Below are 26,872 nucleotides of genomic sequence, written 5' to 3'. Positions count from 1 at the left end.
GTAATTTACTTGAAATAAAAGTGTATCTTGTGTGACTGTATCTTTGCAAAAGTCCTTGAGAGGAAAGCTAAAGCTAGCTCAAATATGGGAGCCTAATGTTAGGGTTCTAAATTCACATTTAGGTACCTAAAAATTGACCTGATTTGAGAACTACATGGTTCTTAGTCCTTTTGAAAATCAGTCCTCGTTGAGGTGCCAAGTGTGAATTTAGAAACGAATTTAGGTTTGTATCTTTGAAAATATAGACTAACAGTATTAAACTATATTGTCAAATAAGGGAAGGAAATATATTTTCAAATAATATTTTTTGTAAAATAGATGGTACAAAATTAACTTGTAGTGATTTTTACTAAGAGCTCAAAAATGAATTTTATTTTGGTATGATCCTTTTGGGATAAAGGTGGATTCAAAGCATAGGAATATATTTGTTTTTTTTTTTTTTTAACAAACAGCTCTCCAGAAACTTAATAATTTATCCCAGTGAAGATGTTTCTTTTGTCAGAAACAAACCCTAAATATGAGCAATTCTTTATATCCCACTCATAAGATAGTTCAGTTTTGGCCATATGCAGGGTGTTTATGATCTGAGGGGAAGATATATTCCAAGGAATATATTTTTCTTGCAAATATTTGTCCACTTATTCCAATTTGTGAAGCAAAAAACCAAACATATTTACAAGACCCTCAGCTGGTCATGTTTCATCTGCCTAGCTTGCTTATAATATTACCTCTTCTGTACATCTTGGACTTCTGTATTTCATTCTCTGTTATAATATTTGTAGCTCTGTCTTCAGTGTACTTAAAATAGTTTGCATGTGTGATTATGTATGTACAATACAACCCCCCCCATTTTAGTAGTTAGTTAGTATGTTAGTAGTTTAGAGATTGTGTTATACTTACATAGTTTGAAATGAATCAGTTTTGATACAATAAAACCAACTATTTTGACTGACTGCCTTATAAAGTGTTTCAGTAATTTAGTGCCTGGTTCAGGGCAGCACTTTGTACAGTTGGTTGTTTCATCTTTCCTGAACAAAGATGATTCCTGATTTGATACTTGTATGGAGATTTTGGTATCCAAACATATAGTTCACAGAGAAAAAGTTCTCTCTGAGGTCAGTGGAAATGCTCCTTTTTTACAAATGAGTGTGGTTGAGCCGTATCTTAAAGATCCAACATATAAAAAGGTTGTTTTATTGTTGCTGCTGTAATTACCTATGGGCAAGAATATTCTTAAAAATATCCACACTCTTTTGCAGGTTAATGAAATCTACCATGATGAGTCCTTAGGTGCCCACATAAATGTTGTTTTGGTGAGGATAATCCTGCTGAGCTATGGGAAGGTAAGTAAAAGCTAATTTTAATAATGGATTGAGATATTTTCAGGATTCTTTTAATGAACTATTTAAGTCATTTGTGACATATACTGCTCTCTTTTAATTTATTCGATGCCCATGTGTCTATTAATAGAACATTAATGCATAACGTTGATTTTTACAGCTACGGTTGTTTATTATGTGAAATGCATGCTGGCAAGATAACTATCAAATGCAATTTTATTTTGTGTTTTTTCTTATATCACTTACAGTTACTACCTTGCTTTGGTATTATTATTTCAAGTTTGTTCTAGATAACTTTTACAGTAAATTGTGTGGGTAATGACCCCTTTGGCTACTGGAGGGGGTCTGAGGTATATCATGTGTTCACCCATACATAAGAAAGTGGTAACATCTGACTCTGTGTACAGTTATAGTTCCAAATGGTAAGTGCATTGTGGGCCCAGTCCTGCTGAGTGCAATAGCTCTGATCCAGCAAATCCCTTAAATTTGTGCTTAACTAAAGTTGGGCTGTGCACGCTTAAATATGTGCTTTTCTGGATTAGGGCTGTAGTGGGGCCTTGTACTTTACAGAAGCAAATCAAAATTAAGAATTAGAAGGGTGTGTATTTGTTTATTTGTTTTACTACTCTATTGCTGTTTCTGTGGGGTCGGTCAGTTTCTGGGCAAAACTCTGGTAAAGAACATGGTAAATGGTTTTGAAAGTGGGATTACGTTTAAGCCTTTAGTACTTTTACTTGAGCCACTTCTAATTCAGTGGAAATGGGAGGAGTTATAAGAGTGTTTATAAGATTCACTGAATGAGGACAAGACCTTCCAATACCGCTTAAATAAAGCAGCACCTGCAACTATTCGAGTGAAAATATTTTCATGATCTAGCTTGCCTTTTTGTAACTTCACAGACTGTCACTTGAACATTCATGAGCTGTACCTCATTTGCAGGGACAGATGAGTATTTAAACACTCAAGTGTCCAAAACAGTATCCATGAAAAATAAAGTCAGGTCAGTGGGTATAAATGGGTGTATCTCCTGCAAAGTAGACTTAAACAGAGTTACAATAGCACCAGCTCTTTGCTCAAAATCAGAAGGCCATGAGTTTAAATCCAGGCTCTGTCCTGATTCACCACATGGCTTTGGCGTTTGGGTTAGTCAGATCACCTTTTGGTCTAAGCTTCCTCATCTGTAATTTAGGACAGTAATACTTTCTTGCCCGCCTTGCAAGATGATGTACTTTTGAGATTTAAATGATTTATAAATGCTAAAATAAGGAGTGGAGGATGAGGAGAGTGTTTGGATCTGCCATTCTCTGGCCCAACTTTCATAGCATATATATTTAGAACGTTGAGTTAAAATAGCAGAAATAACTTACTTGCTATATAGATAATAATTGAGAGAGTGTAAACAGCCCAATAATTCTCAGGTTGAGGTGGTAGCAGATATCCATGCATCTGGAACCTTTGCCAATCAATCAGGTGCCTTGTTTTATAATACCTACTTACTAAGTATGTGCATTCATTGCTATGTCTATCTCTGCATAATTATACCTCTATAATAATCTGATATATTGTCATTTCTGCTGTTTTATCTGTTGAAATGCAGTAAGTACAGTAGATCCCAGTTCCATTTTCCAATTCTTGTTTGAATTCCAAGGGGGTAAATCCTTCCTTTTCAAGAAGGAAAGAGAAAAATTGGAACCAAAAATATTGTTTGTTAATCATTTGCATCTCACTGATGCTGCAGACCTGATTGAAAGCAGCATACTTCTGTGTCCCAGATGTCCCTGTTTCATCCCAACTAGGCTTTCACTCCAAGTGACTATTTGCCCACTGGCCTAATCTACACTCACCCCCCCGCCCCATAGATCTAACCTATGTAACTTCAGCCGTGCAAGTAGCATAGCTGAAATCAGCATACTTACCACAATATTTTCTATGCAGTAAAGTAGTTGGTGGCTGCTCTCCTGCTGACTCCACCTGCTGTTTTTGTCCTGGTGGAGTACCAGAGTCAACAGGAGAGTGCTCAGAAGTTGATTTATCATGTCTAAGCAGACGTGATAAATCAACTGCCAGTGGATTGATCATGGCAGTATTGATCCACTGCATAGTGAAGAGAAGCCCTGTGTGAAAGGAGTCAGTGATTTAAGCCCAGGGTCCAATGGGCATTTGATCACATTACAGAAATGAATAATTAGAGTTAGCACCAGCCAACCTGTTTGTCGGCAAGTTCAGTGGTGAGTGGCCTGGAGCTGGATTCTGATACATAGCATCTTAGTCTGTGAGTAGCCCTACTCACTTCAGCAGAAGTTATATGTGGAGTAAGGTGCCATTTGGGTTTCCCAGTCAGATCCATGATGAGTATGGAGACTAAGCTTGCCTCTCATTTCTAGAGGTTTGGGCCTAATTCTCATTTATGCTGCAACCTCTTTACACTATTCTGGAAGTGTAAAAGGGGGCTTCACATAAGTGTAAATTTATATGATAATTTACCCTCTACTTTGAGGCCCTGTTACCTAAACAGTGAGGTATAAAGGAGTCTTAGGCCTTGTCTACGCTAATCCCTGCTGTTGATCTACTTCAAATGCACAGATAGCATAGCTGAAATCAACATACACTCCACAGTGTCTTGCTTGTGCTAGGTCAGCAAAGGCTGCTCTCCTATCAGCTGCTCCTCTCATTTTGGTGGAGTACCAGTGTTGACAGGAGAGTTCTTGGAGATTGAGTTAGCACGTCTAAGCAGGCGCGATAAATCAATGGCCAATGGATCAATTACTACAGTGCTAATCCCCAGCATAGTGTAGACTTACCCTTAGTATAAATGAGACCCAGGCTCAGATTTCTCTTTAGTGTGGGAAAGGATGCTGCACTGCTCCTGCCTCTTGTACATGTTCTGTGAAAGAAAAGAGGCCTCTTATCTTATATCAGCGTTAAAGAAAAATAAGTTCTAGAACTAAAGGGATGTGTGGAAGTTGAAACAATCCAAGAATAAAATGACATGTTTGGCTTCACTATGTGAAAATATTGGCACAGAATCTTGTTTGAGTAAAGTATTGCTGTAGAAACCTTGCACTGGTACCTTGAGACTTGTTTGCTTCATTCCAAGCAGTTTGGTATATCTATCACCAGCCTACTACATAATCATAATAATTACATTGGGATTTGATAATGGATAGGGTGAGCGATGCAGTTTTTTCCTCTGAGCTTGTGACACAGCTGTGAGTTTTTGCAAACACCCCTCCCCCAACAACATTTCACTGTATTGTTTTTAAAGAGGATAATTTTATTTTATACAACATGTCATCTGTTGGTGAGGGTAACACCGACAATACTGTAGGTTGCATAGCAACCAGCTTTTCAATGGCTGTTTTTTTGAAGGCATCACAGTCACTGAGTTGCACTCATTTTCAGTATTTTCCAGGAAGCAAAATAAACCCAGCTGTAAAGTTTCAGGTCCTTGAAATTTCAGTAATGAGATGAGAATGAACAAGTACAGAAAGGATACAAGAAGTTGCTCCTCGACATTCTTTTTGATAATATATTGCAGCTCGGTAATGAATAGAAATCAAAACATTGGAGGTATTTGAATTAAAATGGCACATTTTTCTTGCACAAATTATTGCTTCTGCACTTAAGACAGGCAGGAGAAAAGTGATATTTTTATATAATGAGCAAGGTTAGACTGACCTTTCAAGCTTTTCTTGAGGAAACCACAGCATTTTTAGTGGTGCTGACACAGAAGTAGACCCCAAAACAAATTGTCACTGAGAGTCACAATTCATTTTCTAGCTCCCCAGTTTATATTAGCAGCAGATTACTACCCCCTCTGCTGTGTAAATGCAATTGCACCAGTGAGCACATTGGATGTGTGTGGCATCAAGCTTCCATCTAGTCACTACTTTTGTCCCAGGCCTGTGAGTAGGATGGGGTATTGGTCCTCCAGAGGCTCTTTTCTGCCCTATGCGATGAAGCATTTAGCAGCTGCAAAAGAGAAGTGGGACACTTTCTCTTCACTCCTTTCCCTGAACAGGTATGAAGGGCAAGCAATGATTTTGTTCTCAGTCAGAGGCTTGCACATGGGTTTTCTCAGCTGCAAACGCAACTTCAGCCAACTATAACACCACAACAGCAAAGGAATAATGAAGACAATTGTTCATTCAATCTGATGCATTTTTCCCAAATTACTTTACTTAATTTAATTTGTCTACTTCTCATTTTAACTTTGACTCAGTTTTGTAATTCATGCAAAATACACAGTGCATAAGGTAATATCTTTTATTGGCTCAATTGCTGTTGATGAGTTGGATATGCTTTTGAGCCTCTGGAAAGCTGTAGCCCAACATCTAAATTAATAATTTCAATGAATTACTTGATATAACAGCTCTGTAATCCAATCTAATATTAAAATAATCACAGTGAAATAGGCCAAATAACAAGTAGAAAATCTCACTGAGAAGATGGTGGGAGACAAGAAGAATTACATGAAAATGAATAAAAGGACAATCTGTAGTAGTAATTCTTGAGATTTTGATGTTTTTTTATATTCCAAAGTGCTGAACAAGAGTGAACTAATTTGTCCTCCCAGTTCCCCTGTCACGTAGAAGAGTAACACTTATTATTCCCATTTTACAGCTATGAAACTAAGATGTTACATGAATGTTCCAATACAACATAGCAAGTCACTGGGAGACCAGGGATTAGAATTCTTACATTCCTGGGTTCCATCACCATGCTGTTGTATTGTGCAAGTAAGGTACTAGCAAACATTAACAGAACTTTGTTTACATAAGTGAAACCTATTTTTCTTCTTCGAGTGGTCCCCATGGGTGCTCCACAGTAGGTGTCGGGCTCGCCCGGCGCCACAGATCGGAATTCTTCTAGCAGTTTCCACTGGATCGTGCATGCGCCGATGCGCGCCCTCAGTCATGTGCGCGATCCAGTCCCCGCCAGTTCCTTCTCAACCACCAACGGCTGCAGACAGAATCTGCTCGGGCTCTAAAGCCTGAGACAGATAAGACAGTTGTTTTTACTTGTTAGCTCGTTGTTCTTACTATTATACAAAAAAAAAAAAAAAGAGAAAAAGAAAACATACAAAATAGTAGGAGAGAAGAGGAACGGAGGGAAGGGGAGCGGACAAAGAAGGCTAGTTAAGCCGTCCGCTACCCTGAAGGCCGTGAATGTTATTTGGGTTGTAGAACGCACTGATTAGCGGCCAAGTACCCTATTAACAGTAAAGACTCACCGCAATGTCTTCCTCGGGGTTTAAGAAGTGTGAGTCATGCCACGAGGCTGTGCCGGCCTCTGATGGGCATAGTAAGTGCATTCGTTGCCTGGGGGAGTCCCATGTTACCCAGAAGTGTTCACACTGTGCTAAGCTTACAGCCAGGGCCAGGAAGGACAGAGAGATGAGGCTCAAAATTATCTTGTTTGATAAGGCCCTTCAGCCTGAGCCTCCGGAGAAGCCTCACACAGAAGGGCCCTGTGGGTCGCATAAAAGAAGAGGAAACTCTCCCCGGCTCGATCCTTGCCGGCGGTTTCAACGAGCAGGACGAGCGGAACGCAGAGCCCTGAGCCACGGGCTGATGAAAGCGGCAGCGCGGTCGTGCACGTGGCCGGGGCCGGGGCCGGGGCCGGGGCCGGGGCCGGGCCTCTGGCTATTCAGCAGTCGGCACTGAGGGCGCTGTGGGTGCCAGCGCGGCAAGCGCCGGAATCGGTGGCACCGCCTTACGCGGCACCGGCTCTCATGGCGCCGATGGCACAGGGGCACCCAGCACAGGACCTGGCGGCGCCAGAGGAAGCTACCCGCGCGGCACCACTTATGACGGTACCGAGCACGACACCGACATCGGGGCTGAGATCTCCGGCATGGGAGGGGGCAGTGCCCACCTTGCAGGGGCGGGGGAAAGCTAGAGCCAAAACCCGGCACCTCAGTCCATCTCCAGGCAGGGCTGCAATGCCGTTATCACCCAGCCCCCGCCCCCCGGGATACACACGCCGCGTCGCAGGGCGGCAACTCCACCGGCCTATTTCGGACCTCCCTCTCCATTCCTCCAACCACCTTCGCCTTGGCTCAGGCCACTTTCACCCTTTTTGGGCATGGATCCCTATGAGTACTATCACATACCAGCTTCACCATTATCAATGTTGTCACGGAGATCCCGCTCTCCCAGACATCATGGGTACACACTCCGATCGTGGTCCAGGTCTCCATCACCGGGCCCATGTCCATGTTGTTATGGCCGTCCTCATCATACTGAACACTGACATCAGAGGGCTAGATCCCCAGGGGCAGATCCCCTCCCACTCCTCGCCAATACCCCTGTGTACACTCTCGCTCTGGGAGAGGAATGCAGCTGTCCCAGGGGGAATTCGGTCCAGAGTCCCGAAACTTCCCTTCACAGCCCACGAGGGAGCAAGAGGACTTGGGGGGAGGTTTATCCTAGCAGCTCCTCCTCATCCTCCCCAGATGAGGCAATTGTCCCCGGGGATGTCTCCCCTCCGGATGACCTTAAACAATTCCAAGAGCTGTTCAGAAGAGTAGCATACATGCAGGACATTCAAATAGCAGAGGTGCAGGAGAAGCATCATAAACTCCTGAAAAATTTGAGACCCCCGGCTTCATCTAAAATTGCTATTCCACTGGACAAAGCCATTATGGAGTAAGCCACTAACATATGGCAGACTCCGGCCTCTATTGCGCCTACGAATAAAAGGGCAGATAAGAAATATTTTATCCCAGCCAAGGGCATAGAATTCCTGTTTAGCCACCCACAGCCCAATTCTTTGGTGGTCGAATCGTCCCAGCAGAGGTCGAAGACACCTCAGTACAAATCAGGGGGGTCAGATAAAGATGCTAAGAAATTAGAGCTGTTCGGCAGGAAGGTCTACTCCTCCTCTACCTTATTACTGAGAATGGCAAACTACGCGGCACATTTATCAAACCATAACTTTGACAACTACTCTAGACTTACCTCTCTCATGGATTCCCTCCCGGAGGACAAGAAGCCAGTATTAAAGGCGATCGTCCAGGAGGGCTACGCGGCCTCGCGAACGGGAGGTCAGATTGCCCGGGACGTGGCAGACACAGTGGCACGCTCAACAGCCGCAGCAGTGGTAATGCATAGGGAGTCCTGGCTCCAGACGTCTGGTATCCCTAGAGATCTATAGGCGAAGATCGTGGATCTTCCCTTCGACAAGCAAAAGCTGTTTGCAGAATCAACTGATTCGGTCCTACACTCTAGCAAAGATTCGAGGGCCACACATAAGACCTAGGGTATCTACACTCCTCCATACAAGAAAAAGAAATTCTATCCTCAGCAAAGGCGCTATGCTTACCAACCACAACGTGCACAATATCAGGGAGGCTATGACCAAGGGCGCCATCAACAGCAGCAACAGTACAGGGCCCCCAGGCGACGTTCTCAACAAAGTCGCACAACCTCGGGGCAAGCCCAGAGGCAGCAAGTTTGCCAGGTATGTTGAGGACTGCACTATCAACACCATCGCTTAATGCCACTCTCACCTCATGTTCCATCATCACCTCAAACCGTTCCACTCCCAATGGCAAAAGATCACAACAGACAAATGGGTGCTGGAAATTATAGCCACGGGTTACACGATCCCCTTCCAGTCACTACCACCGACGAAACCTCCCACCTGGCCTCTTCTCAGGGACCCTTTTCACGAGGCGAGGCTGAAGCAGGAGATAGATCACCTCATGTTCATAGGGGCGGTGGAAAAAGTACCGGAACAATTCCAAGGGAAAGGTTTTTACTCACGATGCTTCCTAACAGAGAAGAAAACAGGAGGCTGGAGGCCGATTTTGGACCTTCGGGGCCTCAACAGATACTTGCGCAAGCAGTGCTTCCGGATGATTACAGTTACCTCCATACTTACAGCACTGGACGTTGGAGACTGGTTTGTAGCCCTCGACTTACAAGACGCTAACTTTCATATAACAATCCACCCGGCACACAGACGCTTCCTCTGCTTCACGGTCAGCGGGGAGCATTTCCAATACAGGGTTCTTCTGTTCAGCCTGTGCTCGGCACCCAGAGTCTTTACCAAAACCCTGGCAGTGGTATCAGCTTACCTGCACAGGCAGGGCATGTTTATTTTTCCATACCTGGACGACTGCCTACTGAAAGGAGCCTCAAAGGCAGAGGTCCTACGCATGATATGCGTTACCGCGAGCACATTTACTTCGCTGGGCCTAGTTATCAACCTGGCAAAGTCAAAGACTGAACCCACGCAAGATATAGAGTTCGTAGGGGTGCGCATAAACTCTATCACATCGAGAGTATACCTGCCCGACGCCCGCTTCCGCACCATCAAATCCTTGGTGCAAGGCATGATGTACAGCCCCATGGTGCCGATCCTAACATGCCTGCAACTGTTGGGGCACATGGCGGCCGCCACGTTTGTGGTACAGAATGCCAGGTTACACATGCAAAGCCTGTAGCATTGGCTGGCGAGTGTTTACAGACCGGCAGCCCATACCGTTCGCAGGGTAGTATCGCCCACGACAGAGGTATGGAAGTCGCTCGCGTGGTGGGCAGATCCCAAGAACCTGCTAGTGGGAGTGCCCTTCCACCAACCACAAATTTCCATTTTTCTCACAACCGATGCCTCCCACATAGGATGGGGAGCGCACATTGGCAGCAAGGTGACGCAAGGGCTATGGTTCCCCACGGAACAGACACTGCACATAAATATACTGGAGCTCAGAGCAGTGTTCAATGCGTGCAGACATTTTCGGAAATACCTGCATGGCAAAGGAGTTGGGATCAATACCGACAATACCTCCACCATGTTCTACATCAATTGACAAGGAGGGGCACGGTCCCGTGCGCAATGTGCAGAAGCAGTCCGATTGTGGAATCGGTGCATTGCCAACAACATAACATTGAAAGCTTCGTACTTGCCGGGTGCCCACAACGTGAAGGCAGATCAACTGAGCAGGCACTTTGCACTCACGCACGAATGGCAGATCCGCTCCGACCTGCTACAATGCATATTTCGCACCTGGGGGTTTCCCCAAGTAGATTTGTTTGCCACCCAGTGCAACAAGAAATGCCCTCAGTACTGCTCCAGAGCAGGAATAGGGCAGGGGTCCCTGGGGGACGCCTTCATGATCTCATGGAAGGGCCCTCTACTCTACGCGTTTCCCCCCACAACACTTATCCACAAGATTCTGCAGAAAGCCAGAAGGGAGAGAGCTCGCATGATACTCATAGTTCCAACTTGGGACCAACAACAATGGTTTCCCCTGCTTCTGCGCATGACGGATCGTCCACCACTCCCCCTACCGGTAGCGCCGGACTTACTCACACAGGCTCAGGGGTCCATAGTGCACCCGCACCCTCAGGGACTCCGCCTACAAGCATGGTTAATCCATGGCTCAGCGCCTTAGAGAGCATGTGTACGGAGGGAGTAAGACAAGTCTTAGAGTGTAGCTGAAGGACCTCCACCAGGAGGACTTACGAACAGAAATGGACACACTTTACCGCCTGGTACTCTGACAAACAGTTAGCTCCTCTGGATGTCCCTATAACTGTAATTCTAGAATACCTGCTGGACCTCAGACGAGACGGGCTCTCTCTCTATCCTCGCTAAAAGTCCACCTTGCAGCTATATCAGCTTTTCGGCACAAAGAGGAGGGGCCCACTGTATTCGCCCATCCTATCGTCACAAGGTTCTTGAAGGGGCTGGTAAACCTGTACCCTCCTCGAAAACCGCTACCACCGTCGTAGAGTTTGGACTTGGTACTCCACACGCTATTGGGACCACCCTTCGAACCATTAGCCACGGTACCCCTCCGACTACTTACCATGAAAACGACCTTCCTTCTTGCGATTACGTCAGCCCGCAGGGTGAGCGAGCTCGCAGCAGTGATGGCAACGCCGCCCTGCACAGTATTCTCAAAGGAGGCGGTGATCTTACGGTTACACCCAGCCTTCGTTCTGAAAGTTTCCTCAGAGTTCCACATTAACGAACCAGTAGTATTACCTTCATTTTACCCAAAGCCTCACAGCTCCAGCAAGGAGGCGTGCCTGCACCTCCTAGATGTGAGGAGGACGTTGGCCTTTTACATAGACAGAACTAAGCCCTTCCGGAAAACGGACAGGCTTCTGGTGTGTCTCGCTCCCAGGTTGAAAGGGGAAGGCCTCTCTTCCCAGAGAATTTCAAACCACATTGTGTCCTGTATAGAACTGTGCTATGAGCTTCGAAAGACCCCTTTGCTAGCCCCGCCCAGGGCTCACTCCACCAGAGCGGTGGTGGCATCAACAGCCTTCTTCAAGGGAATCGCGTTGAAAGACATTTGCAGAGCGGCGACTTGGTCATCCTGTGACACCTTCGCCAAGCATTATGCCCTGCATCGGGAGTTCGATGAGGATATCCATCTGTCGACAGCAGTCCTCTCGGGGGCAAGCTGCACATGAATCGAGTACCCACCTCCTTACTTGGGGTTACTGCTGGGTAGTCACCTACTGTGGAGCACCCACGGCGACCACTCGAAGAAGAAAGAGAAGTTACTCACTTGTAGTAACGATGGTTCTTGGAGATGTGTCCCCCTGGGTGCTCCACTACCCGCCCATCCTCCCTGCTTCGGCTCTCTGTCTGGTGTTTTTCAGGAGCATCCGGGGCAGTTGGTCAAGGAAGTGGCGGGGACCGGATCACGCACATGACCGAGGGAGTGCAAGGGAGCGGTGTGCATCGGCGCATGCGCGATCCAGTGGAAACTGCTAGAAGAATTCCAATCTGCGGCGCTGGGCGAGCCCGACACCTACTGTGGAGCACCCACGGGGACACATCTCGAAGAGCCATCGTTACTACAAGTGAGTAACTTCTCTACATACCTGCTACATCATTCTGTAGCTCTCTCCAAGCCCCCAGCTCATCTCCTTCCTGTTTCCTAGTTCCTGTGCTTCCAGACTCCCTGCAACCAGTGCTCTCAGTTCCAGCAACTACAAACACAACACACGCTCAGTACACCAGACAATACTGCTTCTGTACAGATGCGGGACGTATGCTGGAATATGTGTGTCTCTCGTAACAGCAGAGAGAGAGAGACGTATTGACCATAATAGGTATCATTCAGACTGAAAAGAATTCAGGAAAGATTTTCCTGAAGGAGTGCTCTGGGTGCAGTTTGCCAAATGGATAGTAGGGTTTCTGGGGCCTGGATTTCACTCCAAATCTTCTCAAGATAGAATGTTTTATGTACCCTTCCATATCTTAATTTTTTGTATTTAACAATGACAAATGGTATTCTAATGCCTGTCAGGGATGTCTATCAGGGATGGTTTAGACAGTACTTGGTCCTGCCATTAGGGCAGGGGGCTGGACTCGATGGCCTCTCAAGGTCCCTTCCAGTCCCAGTATTCTATGATTAATGCCTCCACAGGGCCACGAAGTAGCTGAGCGATGTAAGCTGGTAATCAGTGGCTTGCTTGGAGCCAGCTTCCTCTTTAGCCATTCTTTACAGAAGGGTAACATCAGTAATGTAGCCAAGCCTGTTGACGGGGGGAGAGGGCAACTGCCTCAGGACCTGGTGATTCAAAAGGCACCAGGACTCCCAGCTGCTGCCCCCACTACTCTTGCAGTGGTGATGTTCAGAGGCCTGGACCCTTTAAGTCACTGCCTGGGCCTCATACAGCACATTCCAGGCAGCACTTAGGGCTGGCCAGGTGTGGGGATGTGGTACGGCGCATTGCTCTCTGGGTAGTGCTGAGGGCTGGCTGGGAGATGGCTGTGTGGTGTGGTAGGCTCAGGGCCCCCAGCCTTGCTCCTTCCAGGACTGCAGAGCCATCCCCCCAACACCTTGCCCAGGGGTCCAGCAAGTTTGTCAGCTCCCCTCAAAATGGGTGAGGTGGAACAACATGTATGGAGAGGCTGGAAGGAGAGATCTGTTACTGAATGAGGTGCCTCACCTGACCACCTTCCCTTTCCTCCCAGTAGGTTTTGAATGGGCTCAGCTGTTGTTTTGGGGCTCAGTTGGGTGACAGGCTGAGCACCCAACCTTTCCATTGAAATCAGTAGGCTCAGGAGGTCCTTAGTAGTATTGTACAGAATTGATGAAATTTTGACAAACTTAATTTATTATTGTTCCTGTTTGTTGCATGAATTGCGTTAACACCTACAAATATCAGTCAGTTGCTCTTCCAGCCCATAAGAAGATAGGGTCCCAGACCCCAGCTGCATGCAGTCCAAGGTCCTGATGCTGCACTTTACACTGTGCAGATGTCAGCTGAGTTGCAGGACTAGACCCTAAGTATTATTTTTTTGAGTAGTGAGTTTTGCTTGTGTTGCTCTGTGTGTAGGTTTGCACCATTTTTCCATAAGTTTATGTGAGGGATGGAGGGGTATTTCTCCCTCTCCAGGTCTATGGGAATGAATGAATCACCTTAATTTTAAATCAGACTCATTGAATATTGTATCTCAACTCATTTCGTTGCAGGCCTTGTGGAGTGCTGCATTGGCCTACCCCATACGCTGTACTTTCTACTTCCAGTGTGTTTATGGCAGATGAAAATCTGTGTTGATAAATGCAAAGTAATGCACTTTGGAAAATATAATTCCAGCTGTACGGCTACGTCTACACTAGCACACTACGTCGAGGTAGCCTATTTCGAAGTAAGGACATCGAAATAGTCTACTTTGACGCGTATCATCCACACGTCCTCCAGGGCTGGTGCCGTCGACGTTCAGCGTCGAAGTAGTGATGGAGAATGTCGAAAGGAGCCGCCCCAGAAGGAAATGCGGAGCGTCTACACACACAAGTGCTCCCCATCGAAATAAGGGGCCGGCAAAGCCCCAAGCTGCTCCCTTAAAGGGCCCCTCCCAGACGCACTCTGCCTGCACAGCATGAGATCCACAGCGCCAACAACTGGTTGCAGACCCTGTGCACGCAGCATGGACCCCCAGCTGCAGCAGCCAGAAGCCCTGGGCTAAGGGCTGCTGCACACGATGACCATAGAGCCCCGCAGGGGCTGAACAGAGCATCTCTCAACCCCTCAGCTGATGGCCGCCATGGAGGACCCCGCTATTTCGACGTAGCGGGACGCGGATCATCTACACGTGCCCTGCTTCGACGTTGAACATCGAAGTAGGACGCTATTCCCATCTTCGGGTAGGAATAGCAATTTCGATGTCTCGCTGCCTAACATCGATTTCAGTGTCGAAATAGCACACGGCGCGTGCAGACAAGATGCGTGCTATTTTGACGTTGTGCCGGCTACTTGAAGTAGCTGGCTAGTGTAGACACACCCTACATGTAAAATGTTGGGGTCTAAACTGACTGTTGCAACTCAAGAAAGAGATCTTGGATTAATTGTGGATAGTTTTCTGAAAACATCCACTCAATGTTCAGTGATAGTTCCAAAAAAGGAACAGAATGTTGTGACTCCTTAACAAAGGGATAGATAATAAGACAAAGGATATCTTATTGCCTTATATAAATCTGTGATACACCTATATCTTGAATACTGCATGCAGATGTGGTCGCCCCATCTCGAAAAAGGTGTAAAAGGTTCAGAAAAGGGCAAAAAAAATTATGAAGTATATGAAATGGGTTCTATATAAGAAGAGATTATTAAGACTGGGACTTTTCTGCGTGGATAAGGAGCAACTAAGCAGGCTATGACAGAGGTCTATGAAATCATGATTGGTGTGGAGAAAGTAAATATGGAAGTATTATTATTTACTCCTTGGCTGTGTCTACACGTGCACGCTACTTCGAAGTAGCGGCACTAACTTCGAAATAGCACCCGTCGCGGCTACACGCGTCAGGCGCTATTTCGAAGTTAACTTCGACGTTAGGCGGCGAGACGTCGAAGTCGCTAACCTCATGAGGGGATCGGAATAGCGCCCTACTTCGACGTTCAACGTCGAAGTAGGGACCGTGTAGACAATCCGCGTCCCGCAACGTCGAAATTGTGGGGTCCTCCATGGCAGCCATCAGCTGGGGGGTTGAGAGATGCTGTCTCTCCAGCCCGTGCGGGGCTCTATGGTCACCGTGGGCAGCAGCCTTTAGCCCAGGGCTTCTGGCTGCTGCTGCTGCAGCGGGGGATTCATGCTGCATGCACAGGGTCTGCAACTCGTTGTCGGCTCTGTGTATCTTGTGCTGTTTAGTGCAAGTGTGTCTGGGAGGGGCCCTTTAAGGGAGCGGCTGGCTGTTGAGTCCGCCCTGTGACCCTGTCTGCAGCTGTGCCTGGCACCCTTATTTCGATGTGTGCTACTGTGGCGTGTAGACGTTCCCTCGCAGCACCTATTTCGATGTGGTGCTGTGCAGCGTCGATGTTGAACATCGACGTTGCCAGCCCTGGAGGACGTGTAGACGTTATTCATCGAAATAGGCTACTTCGATGTAGGCTTCACGTGTAGACGTAGCCCTTGTAACACAAAAAATTAAATTAAGAGGTAACAAGTTTAAAACAAATGAAAGGAAGTATTTTTCCACACAATACACAGACAACCTGTGGAACTCCTTGCCAGATGATGGTGTGAAGGCCAGGACTCTAACAGGGTTCAAAAAAAGAACTAGATGAGTTTATGGAGGGTAAGTCCATTAGTGCAGATAAGCCAGGATGGGCAGGAATGGTGTGTGTAGCCTCTATTTGCCAAAAGCTGGTAATTGGTAACTGTCGATGGATCACTTGATGATTACCTGTTCTGTTCACTCCCTCTGGGGCACCTGGCACTGGAAGATTGTTGAAAGGTATGGGGTAGATGGATCTTTGGCCTGACCAAGTGTGACCATTCTTAGGCTCTTAAGTTCCTACAGTCACATAAAAATAGCAGCTGATAAATGGCTATCAAAAAGTGTTAGAAATCCTTCAAACACAAAGTATTAGGTTACTGAATGAGCACTTTCTGTTAGTGTGTTTACCAAGGACACCAGTTATCCACTTTTATTTATTTTCCTTATCTAGCTCAGAATGACGGGAGAATAAATTAATTAATGTTATATATAAAAATAACAAAAATGCCATCTAGAAATAATATGAACAGAGTATTGTATGGCATGTTCACTCATTTAGAAAAGGGAAAGCACAGATTTTTAGAATGCCTCAAAAACATGCGTGCAGCAGTATTCTGACTTTTACTGTCAGTGCTTTGCAATCTAACAAGTTACACTTCTTCTCCTTGTCCCCATGAAGCTTCTGCAAATTTCAAAGCATGGCAGTGTCTTCAACAATTTCCTCCTCACTGTCAACCTCAGCCTGGACCAGTCCACACAAGAGATCCACTTCTCTTGGACACTACAGTACAAATAAATGAAGGTCATATAAACACCACCCTATACTGGAAGCTTACTGACTGCTACTCTTACCTACGTGCCTCTAGCATGGACACATCACACAATCCATTGTGTGGGTCACCCACAAGATCTTTATCAAGCATTCTGAAAACTGAAATACCCACCTGGGGAAGTGAAGAAATAGACTGACAGAAGTCAGACAAGTGCCCATGAGTTATGTACTTCAGGACAAGCCCAATAAGGAAAACAACAGAACACCTCTGGTTATCCTCTACAGCCCCCAGCTAACACTCCTCCAGTGCATCATTAACAATCTACAACCTGCACTGGAGAATGATCCCTCAGTCCCACAGACCTTGGGATATAGGTCAGTCCTCTCTTACAGAGATCCCTGCCCCCTGCAGCCTGGAGCAAATACTCACCTACAGCGATACAACACAGTGCAGAAACACTTACCCAGGAACGTATCCCCGCAACAAATCACATTGCTAACTCTGTCCGTGTATCTAATCAAGTGACAGCGTCATAGGACATAACCACATAAGCCCAGCTCTCAGGGGTTCATATACCAGCACATCTGCTAACCTGGTATATGCCACCACATGCCAGCAATGCCCTTCTGCCATGAACATTGGACAAACCAGACAGTCTCTGCATGAAAAGATAAGTGGGGAAATACCAGATGTCAAGAAAGGGAACAGACATAACCTGCAGGGGAACACTTTAACCTCCCTGGACATTCAGGAAAGGATTTAAATGTTGCCATGCTTCTCCAAAAATTTCAAAGTTCAACTACAAAAAGGGAAAGAGCTGAATTGGAGCTCACTTGCAAATTCAAAACTATATAGTTAGGCCTCAATAAGGATCTAAATTGGTTAACACCCTTCAGAGGCAACTTCGCCTGGACAGATAGTCACACCTCCCCCATAATCATTAAATGGCAACAGTCACCCTGATTGAGCACCCTAATTTACAATAGAGAGTAACTTATTTTATTTTTTTGCAGTAATTTTCTTTTATATCTACCTCCCTTTGTATTTCCACTCTAGTTCATTGGATGAAGCAGGTTTACCCATGAAGGCTTATACCCTAATACAGGGTTTTCCAAGCTTTATATAGTTGGAAACTGTTTATTTTCAGAACCATTTTGCAGCCCAAAAACATGAACACACACAAAAAATGAAAAATGAATACATTTTCACTGTTTATTATTTATTCACAATAGTGATAGTACATAATATAAATCTTGATGTAAAATACTTAAGTGCCTAACTTACTGTTATTACCTTAATTATGTAGGAAAATATGAAGTGTACCAAATTAATAGGATTGTGCACAATAATTTGTATATTTTCTAAGGACTGGTAGTTTTTTTCCAAGGACTGGTACTGGATTGCCGACCACACTTTGGGAAATGCTGCCCTAACAAATCTGTTAGTCTCTAAGGTTCTACAGGACTCCTCATTGTTTTCAGTATCTTTTTTACTCTTGCAGCACCCTCTAATGAAAGAGTTATGAAAGATCCTTTTTTCTTTTTTCCTTAGAAGATGATAAACCAAAGTTCTTTGCATTCTTGTCATTAGATACTCACTTATCAGCATCAATGTACAACCAAAGCCAGTTCAAAATCCTAGTTAACCAAAGCCTTCAGTTAACCAAAATGTGATCGTGTCTCTGATATCAATATGTAGTTTGCAGAGATTTCAAATTTCAATGTTACTGGAAGTTTTGGATTACTTTGGATTACTTTTCTTTTCTAATATGCACCTATAAAAACTTTCAATATTTGCTATATATCAAGTGTTCCACATAGAAGAATCTTGACTATGAGCTGTCCTTGCTTTGTCCTCCACACATGGGGGTTGTTCCCCAACCCACGACCTGTCTTCTCAGCAGACATCCCAGGGCATTTCTGTATTCTGCTCCCTGCAGCGACCAGAAATTTCTTGGGTCCCTTGCTGCAGTGAGAACGAATATTTTCTCTCTGTGCCGGTAGCTTTCCCACTGATCAGTTGAATAATGTTCTCCATGGTACTGCTGGGAAATATGTCCTTTTTCGCTTTCTTTGAGATCCCGGTTAGCTGCATCACCTGCAGACTTTTGGTAACCAGAAGTACAGGCACATCCTTAGCAACTGCTACCACATGCCTCTTCACCTCCTACTCAGCAAGTGCCTGATAGCCCGCATGCCTTTGCATTTGCAGACTAAACAGGGATGAATATTTGCCTCACTCAGAGTCTGTTTTCTGCCCAGACTGTTTCTACTCCATTCTTCTCTTTGTCCTTAGACTTCTTTGCATGAGAACCAATTCAACCCCAGGGTCTGCCTTACCTGGGTCTGGGGGAAGCTCATCTCTTGCCGACAGTGTGAAATAATATAGTTATGTAGCATTTTGGTATCTCAGCTTCTGGGAACCCCAAGACCATCACATCTTTCCGTGAACCATCTCCATTGTATCTCATGTCCCATCTGCTGTGCTTGCCTTCACCTGTAAAATGTAGTGCCTGATGCCATAGGACAATTCCTTTGGTTCCCATGTATTTCTAAGGAGTTCTCTTCAGCAAGATGGAGGTAGTACCTCTGAGAGTCTAGACATCTCCAGGAATCTGGGAGGATCCCAGCAACTTAACAGAACCTATGGTGGTCATTACGGGCTGCACCCTTGTCTCCTCTACTTTAGGAGTCCTTGCTAAACAGCTAAAAATAGTTATTCAGTTCTTTGTCATGCCTGAATGTCAGTCATGCTTGGCTATGCTACCCTGTGGTGAACAAGGGATCCAATGGATCAGTGGATATTCATTCTCAAAGACCTTTAAATATAATTATTATGCCTTAGTAAAGAAAGCGGAAAGAGTGTGGACTCACAGATGGTTGCTCTGTTTAGAAATCCTTCCTTCCAATTGATAGCATTGGTTCCCTCTTGTTGTTATTGGTAATCTCTTCAATGGACTTGCCACTGGGTTTTTAAGTTTGCATTATAAGTGCTTAATTGCAACCTATCTTTTTCGTAAAGCATTCTGATGTATGAATCTAAACTCTGTCTCCCTGGGTTGCTAATGTTATTCTCAAAGCTTCCAGTGCTGCAATGGTCTTGTTTTGCCACAGTCCACACATCAATTTGGCATACCATAATGTTCCAGTACTTATGCCCTGCCCTCACCAACTCTGGTGGGAATTCCCTTCTCCTGTGCTCTCTCTGGTACTAGAAGAAATGAAAACCACCCTTATATCTAAACATAAAACATATTACTTTTCTTTCATTTTTGACACAAGCTAGTTTTTGTTTTCCATTAAGTACTTTGGGATGGTAAGGGTTGATAGTACTGTATATACATTTAAATTACTGTGACTCTTGTTATGGTTACATTGTTGTCCTGGCAGCATTATTGGTACAAATGGAAAGCCAGAGTTCATGTGTGTATTTTGTACAAATTTTGGAAGACGCGGGATAGATCAATTAGTCATCCACAAAAGCATCCCACGCAGAGTAAGTAACCTCTTCATAGGGCTTGAGGAATAAAGGGACTTTGAAGTACCCCAGGCACTTTGAAGTACCGGTCGGTGAGCCGCGACTACATGTGAGCCAGTGCTTTAAAGTTTAACACTACGGAGTTGCCGTGGGGGTGAATTTGCTTAATGAAGTGCTGCATATGCACCGCAGCACTTCATTAATAACCTCCCAACACCCTACTTACCATCTTCTCTTTGAAGTAGGGAGGTAGTGTAGACACAGCCATAAGGATTAATTGCTGAATATGCTGTGCTGGGGCATGCAACCAAAATAGCAAGAAGAGCCATTTTTTCGAATTTGGTTACAAAATCAGCACTTCAAGAGCTGCAGTGCATGTGAATATGAGACAGTCCTTACTAAATAACATCAAACAGTACTTTTCGTAACAGTCAGGCACTGGCAGGAGCATTACTGAACAAGAATGTTCCAGTTCTAGATTTTATGTACAGTAAACTACAAGTTATCAAGTTAACTGTGATCTTTTCTTGGAATACATCACAGATCATATAAATGATATCAAAAGTATCATATCTAATATATGAATGCACATGTGATATTTCCATAAGTAATCTATACAATAACTTTTCTACTTGCGGCATTTCTTTTACTTTCATTACGTGTTTGAACAGATGCCTGAGACTATTTTCAACAGTAACAAATTGTAAAATGTTGGCTGAAGTTAATTGGACTGAAATGCTTTGCCCTAACTGAAGACATTGGGCTCAATATAGAGGTATCTGGGTGAAATGTAAGGACTTGTGATGTGCAGGAGGTCAGAGTAGATGTAATAGTCCCTTCTGGACTTATGAACCATAAACAATAAAATAAAAGTAATAATCTTTTTCTTTTTTGAATATACAGTCCGCAAGCTTAATAGAGATTGGGAACCCTTCCCAGAGTTTGGAAAATGTATGTCGCTGGGCCTACCTACAGCAGAAACCTGACACTGCGCATGCAGAATATCATGACCATGCTATTTTTCTTACAAGGCAGGATTTTGGCCCATCTGGCATGCAAGGTAAGGTGTATGCTGAGTGATAAACTGTTTTTAAAATATTACAATTACTGATTGGGGTTTCTTTCGCCAGTCTGAAAAAAGCTAATTTGGCATAGGAGCCACTAACAAGTGTCCTTCGGGTGAGTATTTTTTCAAGCGCTGTTTGCTTTTCAGTGTCCTGTGCTAGGAATGCATTCATTTCTAGCTCTTTCAGTCCGCCTTCTTTTATCTGTCTATGTCAATAGTAGTATTTTGAGACAAGCACAGGTTAAACAGATAGCAAGTATGCAAAAACAAGGATGGGGAGAAGGGGATAAGGAGCCTATGTAAGCCAAAGCCCCAAGTGTTTGGACCACCCCTATAAAATCAAGACATCTGGTTGCTCTCGGATGGGAGTCTGCAACTAAAATAGCAAGAGCAGCCATTTTTTCAACTACTTCAAGAGCCACAATGTATGTGAATACGAGACGATCCGTAATAAATAATGTCAAACTGTACTTTTTGTCACCCCAGTTTTAAGAACAGCACACACACAATAATTTGTAATGTGATCCATGAAAATATTTAACCCTTTTCTGAGTCCTTGTAAGCTCCAAGATCAGTCCTATCTAGTGGCAATGAGTACCAGAAATTAATTGGCGATCCAAAGGGAGTTAATTTCGGAGCATACAGTATAGCAGGGATTAGGGGTCAGACTCCGCTTTTTGTTCCTGCAATTATCAGGGCCCCTCCCCCAGCTTGTCCAATGCCTCAGAAGTGAGTGAGAGTCTCCCAAAAGTTAAGCGCCATGCTCCATTGGCAATGGCTGGGGTGAGGAGGGGAGACAGCAGAGGTTGCAGGGGAGAGGCTGATTGCACTGTGCCTCCGTTATGAAATGTTGTGCCCCCCTGCCTGGTTCTTAGAGTGGAAGCTGAGGCATCTGGAGATGAATTCTTTTTCCAGCATTTCATTGGTTCAGCTTAAGCAGAAGGACATAAATGGCACACAAAGACTGAGAGTAGCCTTCGAAGCCTGCTGGCAGCAAAACAAAGTTAGCTGAGGCCCATTTTTCAGACACAGATTTACAGTGCTTGTGAGGCGTGGCTCTTTCTCAGCCTTAGGTGCCCCCTCTGTGAAATAGGTTTAATAATAATTCCTGTCTCATAGAGACATTGAGAGAATGAATCAAAACTCATCTGATTGATTGCCACTAGCAGTTTATAGCAAACTTGCTCTTGAGGCATCCTAATTGCTGAGACCTACAGCTCCAGGCCTGAAGGGATGCTGAAAGCCCATCAGTGGTGGGCAGACCCTGAGCCTTAGACCTAGGGAAGTAGGTGAAAGAGAATCCAGTAGTCCCTGGTGAATGTGAGCACCCTTTTGCCATCCAAGCGGAACACTTTTTTCTTCCCTCCTGCTCCCCTGAGTCCATAGGTTGGGACAATCTTGCTATTAATTGATTTGAGCACAGTGTCCAAAACCCTGGCAGTAACTGTACCGCAGTCTTCCCACCCTAGACTGGCTGGCTCCATTCACAGCTGGGCTACAAGCATTCTGCCTGCGCAGGCTACGCTCCCAGCCTGAACCTGCCCCCCTCAAGGAGGGTGTTTACCAGGCCAGAGAGAGCAGTGGCTGGACAGGCAGCCACATTCACAGCTGGGTTGCAAACATGCTGCGGGCTGGAGGGGCTGAGTTCCGAGCCTCGACCTGCCCCCACAGATCTTATTTCCCTAAACTAAAAGGGAGGGGGAGCCCTGCTATCTCCTTGCCCACTGCATTTCTGACTTTGCTCTCTGCTGACTAGCTGGAGTGGAGACAAACACAACGATGGGGGAAAAGGATGGGGGTGAGAGGGTGGGAGTGGGGAAGCTTTGGGACTGCAGAAAGAGTTTGCAGGGTGGAACAAAATTCCAGACATTTTCAGATTTTGTAAAAACCTAGCCAGACAAAGAGTTAACCAGATGTATGGTAACCTTATTCCGGCCTCCGGAGCCGCAGAGGAGTCCGTGCTAGGAGCCACAAGTGACTCCTCAAAGAGCCGCATGTGGCTGCAGAGCTGCAGGTTGCTGACCCCTGCTCTAGGAGCACGCTTGTAGTCTTATTGAAGCTTTGATCCATGCACATAAGCATTGTGTGTGTGTGTGTGTGTGTGGATGGATGGATGGATAGATAGATAGATAGAGTGCCTTAATAGATGCCTATTACTGATGGGGTCTAGAATAGCATAGACAAGAGGAGTAGCCCCTGCTTTTACCCCTTTACAGGGCACAGGTGGCACTTCCAGCTCTTTGTGGAATCATCCTGTGGGTGGTTCAGAGAGCATGAGGCTCCTTTCCACTCCATTTATATTGACTGGTGCACTGTTGGCACTGGCCAGGAGCACTCTTGGTACCCACTGAGCAACTGAACTGTCGGAACCCTTTATCACATCACGCTAGTGTGGAACAGGGGTAGCCAACCAGTTAGAGACAAAGAACCAAAATAGTGGTGGATAGAGTGCAAAGAGCCATGTATTATATATTTATTTATATTTGTATTTTATATATCTATCTATATCTATATATAGATGTGTATATACACACACACACACATACACACACACAAATATATAGTTCAGGGCAGAGATCTCTTGTTAGCTTTCAAGGCAGTATTTCAATTGTATCCAATCCATGCATGATCTAGGACATGTGTTTCACTTGGGATAATAATAGTTGATTGACTTGGAGCCTGGTTTCATGTTTCTTCTAGATAGCCACCATGTACACCAGCATAAAAGAACTGTATCTACCACTAGTGTGCATTGTCTTCAGTGCAGGTTGGACCTCTATAACCTTGACTTCCATCATCTAGTGATATCTCAGGTCTGGTACCCCATGGGTGTTCCCAGGCTGAAGCACTTATGGGGAAAACTGGGGCCTCCATACTCAGCTACTCTTCCCTCACCCTCCCAGAGCTTCTGGAGCACTGCAAATAGCTCATGTGTGGTGCTGAAGATCAGGGAGGGAGAAGGAGGAGCAGAGATAGGGGGACTCTTGTGGGGAAGAGACGGTGTCTGTAGAGTTGCATGGCTGGGGACCAGGAGTGCAGCTGAGGAAGCACAGGCCACAGTGCACTCCTGTTGAATTGTACTCCTGGCTGTGCAGCCCCCTGCCTATTACCACAAGCAAGCCAGTTCCAGTCCCCACTCAGTCAATGCCAGTTCCTCTGCTGCCATGAGAGTGGAGTCCTGCAGCCAACGGCAGCAGAAGGGTTGCCATTAACCTCCCCTGATCTGGCAAATTCCCTGCTTCTAGACCAGCCGGGCCATGCAGGTAGCAGATGAGGGGCAGCTTGTAGACATGTGAATTGTTATCTGTCAAGGTTGAACAAGGTCTAGTGAGTGTGCAGACATTTGTGCCTACAATTGAATCTCAAATAGATGTTATTGCCTTACTAAATAGCCTGCATTCTCACAAGAAAAATCATTCCTCGGTATTGCTTGAGAACCAGGGGGATTATTCTAGCTGCATGTTAACATCGTGGCAATGTAGTCTACTGGCATCCACATGGGGCTAGGAAACAGAATTTTTGGTTTAGACTCCCAGGTCTGCCAGAGTCATCATGGGTTCATCTACAAAAGACCTGCAGCCTGGCTCTAGCTAGCCAGGTCGGCTGACTCAGACTTGCAAGGCTCAGGTTGTGGCGCTAAAAATCAACGTGTATACATTCAGGGTCTGGGACCCACCCCCTTCACTGGATCCCAAAGCTCAGGCTCCAGCCTAAGCCTGAATATATGTCTACACCCTACAGCCCCAGTTCTGCAAGCCCAAGTCAGCTGACAGGGCCAGCCACGGGTGTTGAATTGCTGTATAGCGGTACTGTATGTGGCCTTGGCGATATCATTCAGCCTTTCTGGGCCTGTTTCCCCCTTTGTAGAAAATGATGGCCAGAATGCCTGCTTACTGATGTCATGAGGGTGAGGATTCATTGTCTAGGACCAACATTGTCCACAGTGAAGTTCAGATTAGAATTTGGTCTTGAACAGTCATTTAGCGCTTAGAATGATGCGTGGCACTGCACGGCTGTGAAGAACTAATTTCAAACAGGGATCATGAAATGCAGATCTAGGAGGCCACGTTAATTTGGGACATCTCACAGTATGCTTCTCCCTTTCCGGGAGCCTGATGATGAGGCTTCTGTAAGTACCACCTCTCACTTCTGTGCTACTGAATGCCCCCTCAAGTGTCATAGCGGTGGAAATTAGATGGAGGTGTTGTTTAAAGAGTTCTCAGAAACATTCTGTCACCTAGTATCACTTATTTCTTGAGTCATGCTTTCTCCCCTTAGGCTATGCACCGGTTACTGGAATGTGCCACCCTGTACGAAGCTGCACGCTCAACCACGAGGATGGTTTTTCCTCTGCATTTGTGGTGGCCCATGAAACTGGACATGTGTAAGTACTCTGAAAGGTCCTCTCTTATTATGTCTTTATGTTTAGAACTGTTTGTGCTTCTGGGAAGATGTGTCCTTGTGGTGAAGATACAAGATTAAAGAGTTAGCCCTAGATTCCATTCTTAGTTTTGATAATTCCTTTCTGGCCTTGGACAAACCATGCCTCCATTTTTTGCAGCTGTGAAATGGAGACATGCTTGTCTACTTCACAGGAGCATTCTGAGGCTAAACTGATCAAGGCCTACCAGATGCATTCTGATCTCCTGGCAGAAGTGCAAAGTATTTACTGTTATGAAAAATAATTGTTTGCTATAGTGGAAGACATGACTCTCAAAAGCAATTCTCAGTGAATATAGTCACATCTTCTACGTGTACATTACCCTCTAATAAGAAACTATTACACCTCAAAAGGGCACAGTGTATGCTACGGTATAATAACACATGTCAAGAACAGATGATACATCTACTTCCTAATGCTTTCGTATGAAGGATCCGACTATTTCATTTGCTTTTGTAGCAAGAACCAGTTCCCAGGAAGGGAACTAGTAAATCTTTTGTTATTTTAGGACAACTTGGTTTCTACAGGAGTCAGGCACACACCTTTAGCTGCCCTCATCCCCTGTCTGGAAGCCAAAATCCCAGAAGTCTTTTCACTGAATGGGGCTTTACTGTTCCTACCTTAAGATCATTGTCAAAGTCTGGTGAATCCTACTGTGCATACTAATCAGACAGGGACACCGAATTGATTCCTACATGTGTTTGGTTCTCCTATCACTCATGCTACATCTACACTATGATGTAAAATTGATTTTATAATGCTGGGTTTTATAAATTCAAATTTGACTATCCTTATCTCCCCACAAAGTCCTCACAAACTCGACTTAGTGCTGCCACATTCAATCATCAAACATCGACTGTTGCAGCAGTGCATTGTGGGAACCTTTCCCACAGTTCCCTCCGCCCTGTAGCATTCTGGGTATTTTGGCTGGTGCAATATGGGAAAAAATGCCCCACAAATGGTTGTGGGTATGTGATGTCATCTTCCCACATTTCATTGCCCTCATTCCTTCCCATGGGAAATGAACGGCCATTTTTTCAGTGTGAAAGAAGTAAAAGTAGGGAATCCCAGGGGAAGGAAAACCAAATAGGCTGACTTCAGAAGGTGTAGTGTGCTAGGCAGGGGTCTGTCATACTGACCTGGGATCAGCCAGGTGTCTGTGTCATCTCATCTGGCCCTCCAGCCACTTCCCTGCTGTCCCCCAACCCTTGAATACAGAAACATCACCCCTGAAAATATTGCAGAAACAGGGCAGAGCTTGAAGAAAGAGAAGGATAGTAAAAATGAGGAAAAAAGACAATT

General features: G+C 45.2%; 1 protein-coding gene across 1 annotated transcript in view; it reads left to right on the top strand.

Moving 5' to 3' along the window:
- The window catches only part of ADAMTS2 (ADAM metallopeptidase with thrombospondin type 1 motif 2), a 293,292-nt gene that overhangs the window by 202,796 nt on the left and 63,624 nt on the right, over nt 1–26,872 (top strand). The window contains exons 5-7 of the mRNA XM_075009479.1: nt 1,260–1,343; nt 20,967–21,123; nt 25,408–25,513. Of these exons, the coding sequence (XP_074865580.1) occupies nt 1,260–1,343; nt 20,967–21,123; nt 25,408–25,513 (347 nt within the window). The remainder of the gene's footprint in view (nt 1–1,259; nt 1,344–20,966; nt 21,124–25,407; nt 25,514–26,872) is intronic.

Source organism: Carettochelys insculpta, chromosome 15 (genome assembly GCF_033958435.1).
Source record: "Carettochelys insculpta isolate YL-2023 chromosome 15, ASM3395843v1, whole genome shotgun sequence".
Classification (NCBI taxonomy): Eukaryota; Metazoa; Chordata; order Testudines; family Carettochelyidae; genus Carettochelys; species Carettochelys insculpta.
The sequence above is the reverse complement of the archived record's forward strand: the minus strand, read 5'-3'. Positions and strand labels throughout refer to the sequence as shown.